The following is an 18,977-nucleotide window of genomic DNA, read 5'->3' on the forward strand; positions in this document are numbered from 1 at the left end:
CAGTGCTCCGATTTGTCCTGGTGACACAGGGCTGCCAGCAGGAAAGCAAGCGTAGTTAATGCTCAGCTGCTCAAACCAGTCAAGCAAGCTAGCAAGTCCCAGCTGTGCTACTTGATGTTTTTTGATTGCACCTAGTCCTCAATCTGTGAACTGTTTTCTGGACTTAGATTCATCAAGCTCTGCCGCTTTAAAAACTCATGCAGGCAGGCATCCTAGGATATGCCATTATAAGCTGCTGCCAGGGGATCTTCTAGGAGATAAATGGAATCTGTGTGAAGTAAATTAGTGTGAACCAGTCAATCTGTGTGTCAGCCTTGAGCCACATCCATGGGTAACTAGCTTGCTGACTGAAAAGTCCACTGTCTTTTGCCAATCAGAGGTCTCAGCCACCAGGAAGCAGTCCTATACAACATTAGTTTCTTGGAATAATGCCTGTTTGACCAGCCAGTGAAACTCTTCAGTATACGGTTCTGTACTGCTTGAGTTTACTTATTGCTTACAATTGAACTGAAAATCTTTTAAAGTCAGATAACATTTTAACAGTAGGGAGCATCACAGAAATGACTTGGAAATAAGTACTTCCACTTTCCTACAGCAGCCATTCAGCAGAGTCATGCTGTGCTGCAGTTGGCTTTACCTCCCTATCAGTAATACATCTCCGAGGCCATAATGCAAAAGAATAACAATAATCTGGCCAGAAGAGGTTAATAAAGAGGCTCTGTGTATTTTTTTTTTTTCCATGGATTAAGCTATTTGGACAGCTTTGATCGAGAGATGGGAAGACTATAAAAGCTGTAACACTCGTATTATGCACAGGGATGTGTCTGTGTCATAACTGTGCTGCACACTTTTGTTTTGGTTTTAAAAGCAAATTGATGCAATCTACAGCAATAATTTCTCTGTAGAAATAGATTGAACTAGAATCCTCTGCAAGCTTCCTGATTAATGATTTTATATTTGAATACCAAATCAATCTATTATCATGAAAATAATAATGTCAATGCTGTCAGTTATGCAATTTTAAAAATAGGAAGTATTTCTTTGTTGGTTTTGTAGGTGCTACTGACACAGGGATAGGATTCACATTTGCACTGTGTGCTCTGCAGCACCATTGGTCTGATCTACAGAAACCAGGGAGAATTTTGCTGTATTTAGGAAAAGGTTCTTAATCCTTGGTGGTTGGTGGCCAGGCACTAGAACAGGCCTCCAGGGAAGTGGTCACAGCACCAAACAGCTCAAGATGAGTTTGGCACAGGGTGGGATTCTTGGGGATGGTCCTGTGCAGGGCCAGGAGTTGGACTTGATGACCCTTGTGGGCACCCTCCATCTCAGCATATTCTGTGATATTTTTAGAGGTTTGGATAGGCGAGGAAATGCTATATACTTTAAAAAAGAGACTGATTATCTAGTAACTAACAGTTTTTGGCTTTCCTTACTAATTCTGTAACCATTTTTTCCTTCCCTATTTTCTCTCAATTACTGTTTAGAAAAAAATAAGAGAGGGAGAAATAATGTTGATCAAATAATTCAGTCTCACATCATATTTGATTAAAGGATACACTTAGCAAAACTGGAAAAGAGAAATTTAGGCTTTCCAGACGAAGAGGACATTGAGAAGAAGAAACAGTACATAACAATAGAAGAATTTATAAAAGGCAGTTTGGGGCTGCATTTTCCTTCTTTAAATCCTCCTAAGTTTTACAGAAGCTTGTGCTTCAGAGCTGTGCAGTAGGTGCTCTGTAGAATTTTATGGGAAAGAATTTATTTCTTGCAGCAGAACCCACAGAGACAAATTTAACTAGTTAGGTGTTTTATAATATATACTACACAGAATACATGGGCAGAATCTGCTATAAATCACAACTAAGATCAAGACAACTGCTTTAAAATTGAGTGAATGTTTCATTGCACTAATGAAACAAAAATGGGATGTCCTTTGAGAGCATAATTTGTTACATGACATTATATTTTAGTTGTGAGAAGTAGGGAAGTCCCTCTGGGTGAATAAAACTTCCAGGTATATTGGGAAAAGAATCACTGAAAATTTCAGTTTTTCTGTCTGGAGGAATGCTGCCCTTATAGATATGGTGAGAAAGGAAAATGGGCTTTGGAGGGTTTTTTTGATATGTTAACACCTTTCTCACATACAGAAGGAAAAATGTTCTTGGCGAGCAGCACAGGCTCTGTTTGCAGGTGCCTTTGAAGTGCAAGAGCCAGCTCAGGCTTCCCAGGAAGAAGCATTGGTTGTCCTGCAAACTGAGCTCTGCTGTGTCATATCAGGTCCTACTTCTGCATTTGTTGTAATGGATTCAAGTTAAAGGACCTTCCAGTTTGACTGGTTCCATACTGGCTTTTTTCAACTTCCATATTCTGCAGCATTCACTTCAGAATAATAATGTGTTTCTCTAGGTTAATATCTTCATCTTTCTTTTTTAAATTAAAATGTAATGAAAACTGGGCCAGTGTGATATTTAATCATCAGAAGAGAACAACCAGCCATTTTCAATTAAATGACAACTGCATATGCCTGTGCAGATTTTTTCAAATGACACTAACCTTTACGAAATGAGCGGCATCTGATGTCTTCTGTTAGTGAAATGAATTTTTGGTTTGTAGAGCCTGAGAAATGGTCTAGAAAAAAAATAGGGTTCAATTCAGTAAGGATGAGGACAGGGATCTAGATTGAGGCAGGATTAGTCTTCTGCAAAGAGTCAGGATGGGGAAGAAAAAGCAAGATAACAGTTTCTCAGGAAAAAAATCTGGACTGCAAGCTGAGCATGAGTCAACAGCATTCCTGCTGTGGCAACAAAGGCAAGCACCATACCAGGGAGTATCACCTGGAAAACCTGTGAGTGAGCCTCAGCACTGGTGCCATCAGGGGCACATCCCCATCCAGCCAGGCTCCTGCCTGCTGGGACCCTGCTGGGCAGGAGCATCACCTGGCAGCATCACAGGGCAGGGGGAGCTCCACCTGCACACTGTCACCTCAGTGCCTGCCTCTCCTGTGTCTGGGATGTGTGGAGTTCCTGCTGATGTTTCTCTTGGCAGCTCATCATATGGTCTGCCTTTCTTGTAATATTTATGAAATAATCTTACCCTTTTAGTTTGTCTGGAAATACATGGAAAAAGCAAAGTAGGTTAGGAGCCATGCATCTGGAGAGAAGACAAAGGATTTCAGCCACAGGGGTCATGGAGAGAGTGTGCTGGGCTTGGACCTGTGCCTTTTCTCAAACAAGAAGTTGCACATTAAGCCATCAGGGAACAGACAGGCAAACAAAACGAGGTGTCTTCCTGTATGATAAAATTATGGAGTTTGCCACGTCAAAGTGAGTTACAGTGTAGGATGTTAACCATGCAAAAATTCCACATTTAAGGAAAAATGGAAGAAAATTGTGAAACAAAAATCTACTGTGGTTTATTCCAGGAGGGGAAAAAATTCTTTGTAATTCCTTGAGTTTCAAACTGGACTTTAGGAGAAATTTCTGGTAAAGTATTATTTTATGGTTGTTGGACTCTTACACTGATATTTTTTAGTCTCAGCAAATATGGCTGTTCTTATACTTTTCATTATATTTTTATGATATCTATGAAATGTGCTTTTAAAATAGTACTCAAAGCATTTATGGCTCCATCAAGCTTCTTTGGTATAAGTGCCTGTAGAAGCCAAACAGCTCAGAAGTGACATTGCAGCACAGTTGTTTTATCCATTTACAAAAAATTTAAAAATGCCAACATTTTGTTTCCCTTTACAGCTTTTTTTTTTTTTTTTAATGCAGTTTTACATATATTCAGGTGCTTTGTATTTCATATTGAACCTTAAATATATTTATCACCTGTATCCTTTCTGGCCTAATATCTTTGAATGAAAAATAATTTTTGTTGCCTTGTCCTGTTGTTTTGAATGACAAATAAGTTCTTGTTTTCCCTGCAGACAGACTGTCTTTAAGTCACTAATCCACCTTATCAATAACACAGGCATTTTATCAGAAAATGCTAAATGTTTTCTTAGCCTGAGTTATGCAAACTTCTTTCTCCAGTGTTTCTTTCTCCAGTGTGTCTGCCCTCCAAAAATTGGTATGCAGAGCATGTGTTTTAGACTTTAGTGTAGGGTATTTCCAGGGTGGAACAAGGCTTTTCAGAGTTTGAACCAAATGTGTAGAAGTAAATCACCATGATAAGTTGTTGCTGTATTTCGTGATTAGGCTATATTCACAAAGAATGGCTTCAATAGTTTGTTCAAAGAGTGTTCTTTAAAGACTGATCACCAGTCTGTGGTATCCTTTTGGAAATTATTTGTTTTTATTGTGTGGAATTGCTTGAAATATTTTGAAACTAGACACATAAATGTTTCATTAAATACTATGATCTTATGACATTCCTTTACTATTCTAAATCTCATATCTATTTTAATGACTTTTTCTGTTTCAATAATGTAAGAGAATGGGTATCAAGTTCAGTAAACAAGTCCTAAGAGCTGATTAAGATGCATCAGAAAAAAATACTACAATTCTCAAGATTGATCCTGTGCAATGAAGATTTATGTCATTTTTACATGCTAAGTTCAAGGTCATTTGCTTCAATGAAATATGTCCTTTTACCTTATTTCCATGCTAACAAAGGTAATCTCTACTGTCCGTGTAACAATGGAAATGATACTGCACTGAATAGAAAGAAAATGTTATTGGAGTTATAATATCAGAAATGGTTTTTAACTTGTTTATGACTCGTAGATTTGGGGCTCATTTATACTCTATTTATGTCACTTTGACTACAGAGATTACCTTTCAAAGGGAAGCAAAAGTAATTTTAAGGTCCATTTAAACCCAAAGTAGGACAGAGTGTTTTCTGAATAAAGATGGCACTGTTTATGTTTAGTGTAAGCAGTTCAGAACCCTCTTTCTCCTACTGATATTTGTGCATTAAATCCTATTCCCCTAAGAGAACATGTAGTAAAGTAGGTGTTAGTGTTGAGATTTTTTTTTATATTTTTCCTTGATTACATAATGCCATTTTTACTTTCACTCTTTATTTGGGCCAGACTGTACTTTCCTTATTTTTAACTTTTCAATTCCCTTTGTTCTTCTATGATATTTTTAAGAAACCTTTCTTTTCCAGTTGAGCATATAACATGATGTTTTAGAAAATAAACATCTGAAGGTCTCTGCCTTGGTCCCTTTCTTGCTCACTGCATGCACTCATTATGTAACTTCATATACCAGGGTCTTGTGAAGTTTTTTTGCCTGGTTTTGTCTAGGGAGGTGTGTGTAGTTCTGAGCAGGTGACAGGGCTGAGGGAGACTTTCCTTATTTGCACGAGTGTCTCCTCGTTTTCTGAAACAAGCACTTCCCTCCTTCACTCACACTTGCTGAACTGCCTTCTTTGACAGCTTTTTTGCACAAATTGTCCAGAGTTCTGGCTCTCTGTTCCCATGAAAACCCTTTCCACCCCTGCTTTCCACTCCTTTTAAACTGTTCCTAATGACCAGCTATTACTGCAGGTGTTTCATGCTTTTTGGCATTTTTCAGCTCTATCAGCTCTGCCTGTCATTTCTTTTCTTCTCATTTTTTGTCTTTCTTGGCTTTTAATGACTCCATCCTCTCCCAGATTTCCCCAAATCTCTGCAGCATCTACTCAGCTACATCAACTGGAAATCCTCCTGCTTTGTCCAAACATCTTTCTATCCTGTCTTGTTTTCTTTCTTGTTCATTTCACACCTTCCTTGTGAGATGCCTCATCTGTGTATGGATGTGCTTCTAGTGGGTTTTATTTGTTATGCTCTGAGTTACCTCCCAGCTGACTCTGGTACCTTCACTGAGAGCACTGGTCAGTACTGTGATGTAAAATCCTGCTGGTCTGTTGAAATTGTCTGACTTGTGCTGACACGGCCTGGGAAGGAGCAGAGCACTTGAGCAGGTTTGTCTGAGTCCCGTGCAAGGAGCTGCAGCACAGACTTCCAGTAAGAGAAATCTCTGCCAGCTCCTACCTGGGACTGATTCTGGTGCTGTGGAAGTCTTTTCCCTCTTTGGTTCACTATAAGAGTTCTTGACTGGATGAAAATACACAATGCAATTCAATTTGAAAAGCTGATTCTGAATTTTTGGTGACTACTATTAGACCAAAACAGACAAGTCTTGTGATTTTTTGCTTTCTCTTCAAAGGCATAGCTGTACTTCTTGTTTTCTCTCTTGCATCATGGGGTACTATGTTGGAAATTTTCCTATTATTCTACTTCAGAGTAGTTCTGACTTAAAGATTCATGCAGCTGTAATGACTCAATCTGCTGCTCAGCACAGTGAAGCTGACTCCACTGTATGAAGAACTGCTTTAGAAAAAGGTGTTCTAGGAATTTGGCATAAAATTATTTTGGTTTTAAATATAATATGAATAATTGTATATTCCAATTTTTCTTTCAAAGGGGGAATCTCCACTTAGTGCATTTGAAAATTATATAAATGTTGTCAAAAGAGAAAAGGACAGACATCTTTAATGCCATTTCTTCCTTTACATATCGTAGCTTTTTTATGTGTGAGCAAGAAAATTTGTTATTTGTTACTGTAATTGTTCTCCAATGTCAACCTCACCCCATGCAGACTATCAAGTCAACACTCCCCAATTTACCTGGGTGGAGTTTTACATACTGATTTGTTGCTACCGGAGACAAACTTTTTGAGCAAATTTTACTGGGTTTTTTGTTTTTTTCAGGTGAAATGCATGCTGTCACTATCACATATTTCATTATTGATTATGTTTTAATATTACCTTTTCAAGATTCTAATTTTACAATAGTATTGAAGCCCTGATTGTTGCAAACAGACTCTGTGTAGCTGCAGGAGTCAAGAGTGATGGAACCTTTTGGTGACCTGGGATCAATAGCTGCAAGCCCATGGAAAGCACAGAGCACTGAAGTGGGATATGTGTCTTTTGAGCTCCTCATGTCTGCATACTGCCCTGAGGCCTTGTTGATTCCCTCATAATCTTGGAAAATTTAAATAGGTGTTTAAATTATATAATCCTTCAGCAAATATTCATTTGGTCAAAAGAAGAAAAAATCCATCAAAATTTATAAGGGAATGAATTTCCTCTTTTGAAAAGAAGGCAAACACGGAGATTGTTCATAGCCCTTGGTATTCCCATCCCCTGGAAGTTTGGAACTTTGCTTAGTTTTCTAGATATTACAAAAAAGAGAAATGTTTTCTAGCCACTGCTATTATCTTAGGAAATAGGATCAGCTAAGAGTTTTAACAGACAAAAAACTCGAGATCTAGTCTTTACTGTGCTATTCTATAATATACTGCTTAATAATTGTTAAAATACTTATTCAAGCTATATTTGTGGCTCCATGTAGAGATATGAAGCAGAAGAGAGGGAAATGGACTTTGAAAAGGGAAGTACCTCTCTTCTGCTCAGGAGCAGTTATGTGGGATTTGTTCAAAAGCCAAGTGAATTAAAAAGTCATATATAGAGAGGTAATTATTTCCCTGAAAATATTTGTGTGCTCTGAAATGAAAATGATTTTAGCAAATACATAAAACATGTAACCAAATTTGGTAATCTTTAATCTGCAACTCAGTCTGGGTTTCACTGCACTTTGGAATTATCAGTAATTTTCTTACACATTCCAGCTTTTCGTATCCAACATATTTTCATCTTAAAACATACACCATTTCCCTCCTTGCTGAATGACTCCAGTAATTACAAAACCATCTAATTGATCTTTTTATGTTGTTTACTGGCTTCTTTGGTGAAACAGACAAGCAGTTTTTTATGACTTCTAAATGATTTTATTATTTTAGGTTTCTGTAATGAAAAACTTGGTCTTCTACTTCAAAGGGACCTCATTTAAGCTGATGCCTCAAGTTTCACCCTGCATGCATTCTTGTCTATGGATTTTTCAGCTGTCCTGTAGCTGCATATAAGTAGTTTGTGTTTCTGGAGTTTTTTTCAATCTATTATTTGTGTTTACAAATTATGTCTTCAGCATTGAAGGCTCTGCAGAAAACCAGGAAGTGTTGATTTCTGCATACATTACATTGCTCCCTCCCTGTGTTTTTATTCCTTGTTGTTCCAGTCAGTGTGTTGAAGCATGACAAGAGCTCCAACTCGGCAAACTTCCAAGATGTGGAGGATACGCCTGACAGATGTGTCTTGGAAGAGTCTGAGAGTCCAGGTGAGAGGCATTTTAAGACAGCCACCAAGTATCAAGTGATAAATCTGACACAGCTTTTGGGTCTGTAAAAAAAGCACATTGTAATGCTGTTTCCTTTTTAGCAGCTGCAATGTCAAATTAATGGTCACCTCCAGGGGTCACAGTGTGGAGCTGTTATCCTTTCCTCTTTCATCAGGAATTCAGGTCTTAGAAAGGATAAAGGCTTTATGACCAAAAAGAAAGCTGACACTACTAGTTCATTATAATTACTTTTGGACTACACTGCTTACTTAATATATGTACAATGTCTGACCCTTTGAAGGTGGCGTGAGATTATGAAAAATTAGAAGTACTGTATATTCTGCAGCTGAATGCAGCAGCGGACGCTCAAACACCGTATCTCTGGAGGAAAGCAAATTGGTGGCATTAAATAGCTTGATTCTTTCCTTTAAATCAGCTCACAATCATTATTTCATTTTAATGACTCTTAACATTGATTCAGCTAAATACAGGAACATCCATAAAGTGCATCCTTTTTGGTAACCGAAAGATTTATCTTCATGTAGTTTCATTATCTTTCTCGTTATGGAACATCTACAAAATTTATTAAATGAATCCCAAAAGGAAACAATTAAATATAAATTGTATCCAGTCACAGCTGATTAAAAACATTCTATGCGACTAAATACTAAGATCTTTTAAGCGAACTGTGAGCTTGACCCATATACACCACACACGTAACCTGCACATAGTCCTCATTAGTGAAAGAGTTAAACATCTTTCTTCACTTGGTATTTTCCTTCCTGCTTTATCTGGTTTCTCTGTACCCTCCTGCATCTTTGTGTGCTGATCCGTGTATCATATTTTTGATTCATCGTCTCTGCGGCCTGTCAGCTTAGTTAAGAGATTTCCAAATCTTGCAGTCTGTGCTGACAGGGGGCAGCTGCCAACAGTCCCCTGATCCTTCCCCAAGGAACACTGCTGAGATTTAATTTTCAGTCAAAGGGTGCAGTCTGAAATCCATGTCAGGTCCCCTAAGTCATCTCAGAACCCGGATAGGACCCATGTCTGGGGGATTATATTTCAGCACACTCCACTCTTCCAAGATTCCTTGGGAGTTCAACTACTGTCATATACCTGATTTGAACTACATTCCCTTTTCATCTTTTCCAGAGAAATGAGCACCAGTATATGTTACAATAATTGAAACCAATGAATTGTAAATCTCTATTCATTTTAAAGCCACATAGACTTGGACTCAATGTCATCCAGCAGAAATCAGCATGAGATTTAGAAATAAATAGATAATTTACTCAGAAAGGAGGCAGGTTTGACAATCTGTGGTGTTTAGTATCTCCTCCAGAAACCGTCTGCAGTCCCTTCAACAGAAATTATGAGCCAAAATATGGATTGTCCAAGATTTGATCAGTTTTGAAGTGAGAAAGAATTAAAGCAAGGTGGCACTACAGTGTTCAGGAGAGAATTAATGTACCTTAAAGACAACACTAATTTTAGCCTTAAATTAAATATCTCTGGCAAAATGTACCTGTTTGGATGGGAACTTACATATCCAATTCTGCACACTGCATATCTATATGAAGTAATAGGAAGAATAAAAGCCTGTCAGCAGGTGAATATTGACTGGCAAAAATACATGTTGATAAAGCATCCAAACTTAAAAACTGAGTTCCAATCGGTCCATCTGACATCATTAAACTAGTAATAAACAATGAATTACTCTAGCTTTTGTTTCTGTCCATTCCTGCATTTTAAGACATCTTGTCTTATAGGTCTGAAAACCTCAGGAGATTTCACTACTGGTCTCACTGCTTTCCACTGAGAATTTGTGGCTTGGTTGTCATGGAGACATCGTATTTCTCCAAGAATTGCTCATATTGATCCGTGGACAGGCGTAAATGGCCAGGCGAATGTGAGGAGTAAAGGGGGTTGGGCAGTACTATAAAATGACCAGAGGTTATGGGTCGGAAATAAGCTCATAGCAAACACTTAGGTAAAGAGAAAGAAACAGTTTCATTTTGTTTCAGGATTTCGTTTTTGCACTTTATGCCATTGTCTTCTTTCACTATAGACTGAAAGAAACTTGTTAGTCACTTGTCATGTCAGATCTTTGGTGCTTGTCCTGACACAGCTGTCAGCCTTCCAGCTCTGTGCAGTTCAGGGACACACAACAAAGAGCTAGGAACATGAATTATTTATTGCTCCTTGTGCGGATGAAATTCTGTGATAAGAAATTAAGACACTTCTGACAGAAGTGCTTGTTTGAAAGGAAAGATTTGGTAACACAATACATTTACTTAAAGCTTACCATTTACTTTTAGTAGCAAACATTGAAACAATAATATGACATTCAGTTGGCTATGATTTTCTCATGTGCTTTAACTTCACATCATGGAACCTGAGAATGCCTGGGAGGTCAGCATTTGGTTTGGTGAAACCTGTGACTTAAGAGTCTCTCTCACACATATTTAAAGTCTGGGAAAACTTGCAAACTTAATTTATAAGTTTTTATTAATAAATCTGTAAAAAGTCTCTTTTGCTTCACTTTTCATATGTTAAGAAATATAAAAATGATGTTAAGAAATATATTTATTTTATTATCTCTTCTGATGAGGTGAAGGTGAAAATATGGCAATATACCTGGAAGGAATTCCAACTATTCCTAGAAAGGGTTCTTCATTACAACTTCTACCAGATTCAGGAAGGCTGTAGAGGAGCCATTAACACATCTATCTGTACATTGTGGTTTTTGCTGGTGAAAGGTGCAGTCTCTTTCCTTGACATTAGAATGAGCTTTATTTTCAAAGTGATCTTTGTTTTCAAAAATCACATTAAACTTACTCTGTTTTACTTTCACATATTCTGTGTCTGCACATGTTCTCACTGCTCTGCATGTGGGCCTCCAGCAATTGTAGGAGAAAGATACTCAGATGAATAGCAGGAATCCATTTGACTACCCAAGACACCAATCCAAGATTTACCTGTGATTTCTTGTGTTTAATGTGTGATCTGAACTACTCTCAGATAGGTAATGAAACCCCTCAACCTGCACTTTTCTCTTGGATAATTCACAGTAAACACTTTTCACAAGTGATGGACACAGGTAAATATCAGACTGCAGTTTCTTGTCTAAGTGAAATAGATTTTAGTTTCTCCCTTCATGTGGCTACAGGCTGCCATTATCTGTGATAGTGCCTCATGTCTATTTTAGGCCCCACACAGAGGAGATGCTGGGCTTCTCTCCCAGATGCCTAATAGTAGGTTTATCACTGCCATTTTACCCCACATGCTGAGGACTACTCCTGTTTGACATGCAAAGCCTTGGCTTTTCAAACTTGTCTCTGCTCTGGCCTTGAATGTAATAATCAGATAAGATTTGCAACAGTTTTCTGTAGAACTTGACTTTTAATCATATCAATCTCCCATAAAGAATGCACTATCCCTTAAAGTGACCCTTTCTTTAAATAAATATTCCTAACAGTTTTTCATTTTACTGGACAAATTTTCCACATTTAAGGAAACTGGAAAAGAAGCTGAAAATGAGTGTCCATGGATGTGTTAGTTAGACTTCTAGGTCTGATTTTTCTTGTACAAATAGTGGTGGAAAATTTACATCCCCAGATGCAGATCAGCTTGTCCAAAGGGAGTTGCTTGAAATGGTTCCTAAGGGGATTGAAAATGCTCTGAATTTTTTTTAGTCAAAATCTAAAAGGATTGTAGTGGGGCTGGCTAAACACAGCTTGAGGTGTCATAGCTTTCATATGTGGGGCAGTCTCACTAGGGAGGGTTCTGCAAGTGCAGGTCCTGTGGGGAAAAGGGAATAGACTTGAACTGAAATCACAAGAATCACCACGTAGACACAGATGCTTCTTCCCTCTTATAGTCCCCAAAAGACACGTTGCTGTAGAGTAGGAAATAGACTATTACTTCACTTGGAAATAGAGGGAAACTGAGCCTCAATAATGGGAGATTGAATTGGAAGCTGTAGATGGAAAGTACAGTGTTTTCCATCTTTTGGATAGAAAGCACATAAATGGTAAAACCCCTGTATACTTATGGGCTTAGGTATGAGACAGTCTCTGCCTGGTCCCTTCTGCAGCTCATGATCTCTCCTGTCCCTTCATTCCAAAACCATTGCACATAATAAATTTTCTTTCTCTTCAATTTTCCACTTTTCAGGACAGAATGTAATTCTGGGTGCATAACAGATAATATGGATATCCAAGCAGTTTTCACAGTCTTTCTTAATTGCTTGTCCTATATAGAGACCTTGGCACAGAGATGGGAAAGGTCTCTGACTGTCCCTGAAATATAGTGTGTGAGAGGCAGAACTGTAGCAAATAGAAATAAAAGTGTAAGAAGAACAGAAGATTCTTATTAGCCACACTGTGCTTAAAAATACAGCACTAAAAGTGTGACTATCTTGTTATCAGGCAAGTTACAATTACTGCATCAAATACTCACCAGCTCCAAGTCCCATCCACTGAAGGGTGTTTTTAAAATCGGCAGTGTCACCTCTATGGCTGTTGATCAGAACACAGGCAGAATTGAAAAGGAAATATCCAGTAAATTTCCAGGTACAAAGCACCCTAGAAAATAATGATTTTCTGTGCTTGCATCCTCATGGAAAGCAGGAGGCAGTAAATGAGGACTGACCTGGGAATGGGGTGCTGGAGACTGTTGCTTGTGAGGATGCATGAAGCAGGACGAAGATGCAATGCAGGGGCAGCCCACTGGTCACAGGCACTGATGGCCCAGGGGCTGTTCATAAAATGTCAGTGCCCAGGAATATTCCAGAAAGAAGTTCTGGAATTTCCAGTGTAGGCATGGATGTATTAATTATAATTTCACTGCAGTAGATGTAGTGTCATGTCCTACCAGTGTTCTGGGTTACTGGAATCAAGACCCATATGGTTTGGTTTGATTTGTGATGTTTTTGTTTGCTTTTGGTTTTGTTTTTCAATAGCAAATTAAACTATAAAATTAGAAGATTGCCTAATAGTCATCAAGAAAATGCATATGTCTCTGTGTCTATGACACAGATAGACAAAAAGGTCATAGATAATATGATAAATTTACAAAATATTCGTTGTACTGCAATAAAATAATGTGTACTGCTTTCTCTGTGTTCATATACTCAGGGAAAGTGTGGTGGTACTTGTTTGAGCAGTATTTCAAAAATTTAAAATTCAGGTTATAAATATTACCGTACATCAAATTAAAAGAAAACATGAAGCTCAAAATTGATGATTGAAAGCTTTTCTATGGAATTTTAAAATGCCTTGACAGAAAATATAACATTACTTCTGCTTACAGCTATTGTATGATTATTTCTGCTAGGAGAAAATATTTATTATTTGACAGTTATTTTTGCAAAGGAAACATAAAACTCCATTAATTTAAAAAAGAAATTATCTTTTTGCTAATCCACTGGAGCGCCTTCCTTTAAAACAAAAGAAAGGAAGAAGCAGAAATCAGTGCAGGAGAAGAGTGTTGAGGAATGCCATAAATTCTCTTGAGCTGTTTTGGGTTCCATACTGCTTCCTGTGGTATATCAGTTATAATGTGAACAGTCTTCTGGAAGTAGATTTCTGGACCTTTTATGAGGGTGCTAAAAGTTTTTTATTCTGTTACAAAAACTATAGTGTTTATTACTCTATAAAAATACTGTAAATAACATATTTTAGTAACAAAATCCCAGCTATTACTTCATATTGTAAAATAACTAAGCCTCAGATTGTGAATCAGTAAGAAATTGTGCATTTCTTTTCCAGATGACATGAAGCCACATCCCTGGATATCTAAGGTGTGCTCCTGTAAGGTGTGTTAGAACAAACCTGCTGAGATGAAGGAATTGGAAGATGACGAAGGACAGCCAAAAACAGGACATATCTGGTGTGGTGGACATGAAATCGCTTTTTGTATTTATTACAGTACCTTTCACAATTCATTTTCAGAAGAAATGCCTTCCATAAGATCAACTTATTTTGGCTGATTTATTGGCTTCAATTCATACTTCCATTACTAATAGATTTACATGTATTCAACTAAATTTGAGCAGTTTTGTAATAGAAAATTTAACTCTTAATTTTTAGATAGCATTCACTTGTTTATGTAGTGATCTTTACAACTTTGATTGCCATTAACAATTATATCAATTTTAGTATTGTTTTACATACATCAAATTTCAGTTTTTCTCTCTCTATCCTTCTGAATTTTTTTACCAAAAGCACTTTAACACTGAGTAAAACCAAATGCATTTCAAATAATTTCCTGTTTTCACTAAAAAGAGAAATTTACAATTTGAATTAAACATGAAAAATTTAGGAATAACTAAAATACAAAGAATAATCTGTGCACAGTAGAAAATAGGAAATTGATAACAAATCTGGTCATGTCTAGAATGCAAATTTTCCTTTTCTCTAAATACTACCATTACCGTCAACTGTAAAATTGCAGTTCCAGTACGGAACTGGAGAAGCCCATTGGGGTCCTCTTCTGAAATTATGTACTTCATTGAATATCAATTTGTTTTCATTGGAAAAAGCAGCTATACCTTTTTTACTTTTTTTTTCCTAAAAAAAAAGATATTGTTATATTTGTAGAATATATGTGGCTTATTATACCCATTTATCACCTTATATCCTGTGGGACTTAAGCTGGTTTATCAAATAATGGCTGCTCAGAGCAGTAAGCTCACTTTCTTTGTTGCCAATAGTTGGAGTGCTACTCAAGGCAAAGGATCTTCAGGATGCTCCTTATGGATCTGGACCTTATGGTGGAAAAATCCTGGTCTGAGTTATCCCTTCTAATTGTCACGTTAGCCATAAGATCCCTTAACTAGGAGAGTCAATGTTTCTTCAATGTGAAAAGATTCTCTGCCAATGAATCTCATTTTTGTCTTGTGGGGCTGCAGGAGTGATAAAACCTGTTTTTTGTTGCTACAATATGGTTTGAATGAAGCAGATGTGAAAGCTTCTTCCTTCTGTTTTTTTATATGCTGTAAGTCCATGTCCCGCAGTGCAGTGCAGTGTATGATCTTCTGACACACTGGGTGGTGGAAGGGCATTGTGAGAAGCATCCCAGTTTTTATTCAGCTAAAGAATATGTAATTCAACTTGGCTGCAATCCAGAGAAGATAAAGATAATTAATGTTATTTTTTCTGTGACTGTGAATACCATGAAGAAAAATGGCTTATTTGGGCAGAAAAGTCAATGGTTTCAGCACATTTGGTATTTTTCAGAAACAACTTTCCTTGTTCATAGAAGGAGTTTTCCTCTCTAAAATGTATCTTTTGTTCATATATGGTGGTGTTTGAATTATGGGGACTGAATATTGAGTGCTATGGCTTCATTCTTGCATTTCTTATGCTGGATGTGTGGAATATTATCATTGATGTATTTATACTTGCACTCCACAACTGAGAGCAGAACATGTCTTTAGCTGACATATATCCTCCTCTTAATTTTGTGGCTGAATGAGAGTTGCAAACATCAAGAAAGTAAAAAGAACCTTGCAGAGAGTAGAACAAATTGCAAACAAAGGATGGACCCATCTTCCTCTTTTGCTCCTCTTCCATATAAACAACCACATCCAGTTGTTGCAGCAGTCTCTTCCATGGACATTAAAGACTCTGTTCACAAGAGCCATCACTGCTTTGCATCAGCATCTACTCACTTGGGCCAGGATAACAAATTTTTTGAAAACTCTTTCATCTAGAAATTTCAAAAATGGATTTGTTCAAGGAGGTCTCATAGCTCAAGGAATTGGCATTGTCCATAACACCCAGTACTGCTGTAGTAGCAATTACATTTGTGCAACATGATATTTGATTGCTTGTCTTTAATTCTGCAAAGCAGTGCACATCAGCAGCCTGCCAATACAGCCAGCCCGCTGGAATGGTTTGTGCAGCGATGAGCGGTGTTTGGCACATGCTTGTGCGTGCTTTGTGCTAATTATCAATACAGGATCAGTAAGGTAAAGCAGGAACTTTTTTATTAGGTACATTTATTTCCCAGTAAAGCAAATATATTCCCCTTGTCTTCTGGATGTCTTTCAAACAACCAACTTTATTATATGTGCTCACAATGAACTCAGAAAAATCTTTTTTGCAAGAAAGTGACAATTTCAGAGCTGAATACACAAATACAGATTAACTTTCTGTGACAGTTTCTTGTAAGCCAAACTGAAGAAGCATTTTTTGTGATTGTGGTCTGAGGTATCACTTCTTTCATGCTAAAGGAGATGGAGTTTACAACAAAGTCCCAAGGCAATTAAGAATATCTTTTTCTATTGTGTTATTCTGAAGGAATCCTGTCAAAAGGAATAGTAGGCTAATATTTTTGAGTAGTTGTTTAAATTTTAAATATGGGGTAAGAGTCTCATGAATACCTAAACTGCTTAAGGAATTTGGTGTTTTGGTTTGGCTTGTATTTTTTCCCATACAGAAGTCACAGGCTCCAGTGACCTGTACAGTTCAAGGTATGGTTTCACAGTCAGGGGGATTTTTCCCCACTCCACCCTCAGACTTCTGTGTCTCTTCATTTATGTTTGCACTACTTCTTGTGTGCCCAGGCTGTGTCAAGGCAAGCACTGGCCTCAGTGAAAAGACGAGAGGAGGTACAAGCAATCCAGAGTGGAAATGTGGGACAGTTCACACAAAAATGAGCATGAAGTTGAAGTTTAGGGTGCTATGTGCAGGGTTCTTACTTAAACATAGACTTTTGGCTTTCAAATCCTATAAGCATTTTTTACATTACATTCATAATTCATTATATTATTTTTTTAAAAATTAAAAGGCACTTAATGCTTTAGTGTAAGACAAAATCAAAACTCTTCAGCATATCTAATATTTGTGAGATTTTGCGTTTTCCAAATAATTCACACTTGGTCTGACTGGTCATACTGAATGGTCACTAACTCTAGATTTCTGTCAGGAAACCTCCCTAAAGTTTGAACTGTTCATTTATGTTTCCAAATCCAAACATTATATTTTGAAATCTCTTTAAAATATGTATTTTAAATTTGATCATTATAATAAACTGCTTCCATTTTGGGGTTGTATTTTGTGGAGTAATGCCCTTCCCTAATCCAAAGCACATTGGCGTGGGACTTAATGAGATTCAGTGTTTGAAATAAAGTGACACTTTCACAAAACCACTATGTAATGGGGCTCCAAACAGCAGCAGTTTAGCAAGGGAAATGGTTTTGCAAGTCTGACTGAGCTGAAGCATTGAAAATTCAGAAAAGAAGGGGACAGTTCAGTAAGCAGCATTACCTCTGCCCAGGATTTTACTCCTTTTGAAATATCAAGTTCTCTGAAGGCAGACAGGACAGTGAGCTCCAGCACAAATCCCAGAGCCATGTTGAATATTGCACCCACATCTGTGAAGACTAAGTCCTGCTTCTTGAAATGGATTCTGGATTTTGTTGGCCATGCTTCTTGGATGAGAAAAGGATGCAGAGGAATTTCAAGGACTGGTTTTCCCCTTTTTCCTTCCTCACTGAATATATAGACTGAACTGCTAGACAAAGATCTTAGCACTACTCTTAGCATTTGAGTTGGGGTATCATTTGAATTTATAGATCCCCAAACTGAAAATGCATCTATTTTACTTTTGGAGAAGTAGTTCTGATCTTGATTGCAACATAAAATTCACACAATAACCCAAGATTGTCTTACTGGCGCCCACGGGAAGTTTGTTTCTTGAATGACACCTGCTGGAAAGTCTAAAGTGTGTCTGAGAGCTGTGCTGTGGGACAGAGGCACGTCACAGCAAGAACACCTTCCCTGTCTTCTGATGGATGTGGCTGTGATGGGTGAGTACAAACAGAGCTGCCAAGGTGAAGCACTGCAAGTTGCTAAACAATGTCAAAGATTATGAAACTTAGCAAATATCTGCAAAGTTTTTTTAGAGCAGACTGCATTTGACAAAATTTCTAAGCAGTACAAATTTAATTACATTTATCTTTTTCTTTCATGTATTTCAAGAAGGTTTAACTTCAGAGTACAGAGTTCTGCTGCCTGAATTTACATTGTGCAGTGCAAATATAGCAATAAAAACCGTGTTTCTTCCTCTGCAATACTCTCAATATGACAGTTGTGAAAAATAGCCTCTCTGGAGTAAGTAGTATATATAAGTAGTATATGTTGTTTCATTTAGTATCTTAGTGCCTCCAGTTTTACATCAGCTGGCAGATTTTCTTTCTTTCTCGTTTGCTTTGTTTTTTTTTTGGCATTTGAAAACATAATATTCATCAGAAAAATATTAATAATATCCAAAACTAGTGAAATAGTGATATTTTCCTTATTTATTCTTAAATTTTATCTAAATAATGTGTGATCTTTTTCATAATAAGGATGTGGGGAAATCATATCCAAAACCATCATGAATTTTCCACACAGAAACTGAAGGTAGTAAAAGATCCTGTTCAGTTTCAGATCTGTATTTTCTATCATCACACTGATCTGCAGACTTATAGCTCTGACCAGTAAATGTAACATACAGATTTTTGTTGTTTGTTTTGGTTTATAGTCTTCCTGCCATGTAGATGGCAGCAGCACTCAAGCCTTGAAATTCACTTCAGCTTTTTCTTCAGTTTGTTCAAAAAAAACATGTTTAAGAATATTATTGCTGAGACAAAACTCAGAGCCTGATTAAAGATGGATATCAGTTTAGTAACATATGTCTCTAAAGAAGCTTTAATCTTCATAATATCAGTGTTCAAAAGACAGTAAGTCATAGCTGTGTGTATTAGTATAATTGTCACTATTATTTTTCTCTACATTTTGACTTTTTTTCCCCTGTATAT

At 37.2% G+C, this 18,977-nt stretch overlaps 1 protein-coding gene across 4 annotated transcripts in view; it reads left to right on the forward strand.

The window, feature by feature from the left end:
• WDR72 (WD repeat domain 72) overlaps window positions 1–17,228 on the forward strand; it is a 102,352-nt gene extending 85,124 nt beyond the window's left edge. For all 4 annotated transcript variants that reach the window (XM_015638966.2, XM_015638965.2, XM_015638969.1 and 1 more), the window contains 2 exons: window positions 8,069–8,167; window positions 13,939–17,228. In XM_015638966.2, coding sequence (XP_015494452.1) covers window positions 8,069–8,167; window positions 13,939–13,994 — 155 coding nt within the window. In that variant the 3' untranslated portion in view covers window positions 13,995–17,228. The remainder of the gene's footprint in view (window positions 1–8,068; window positions 8,168–13,938) is intronic.
• Window positions 17,229–18,977: the final 1,749 nt, after the last annotated feature.

The sequence above is a fragment of the Parus major genome, chromosome 10 (genome assembly GCF_001522545.3).
Source record: "Parus major isolate Abel chromosome 10, Parus_major1.1, whole genome shotgun sequence".
NCBI lineage: Eukaryota > Metazoa > Chordata > Aves > Passeriformes > Paridae > Parus > Parus major.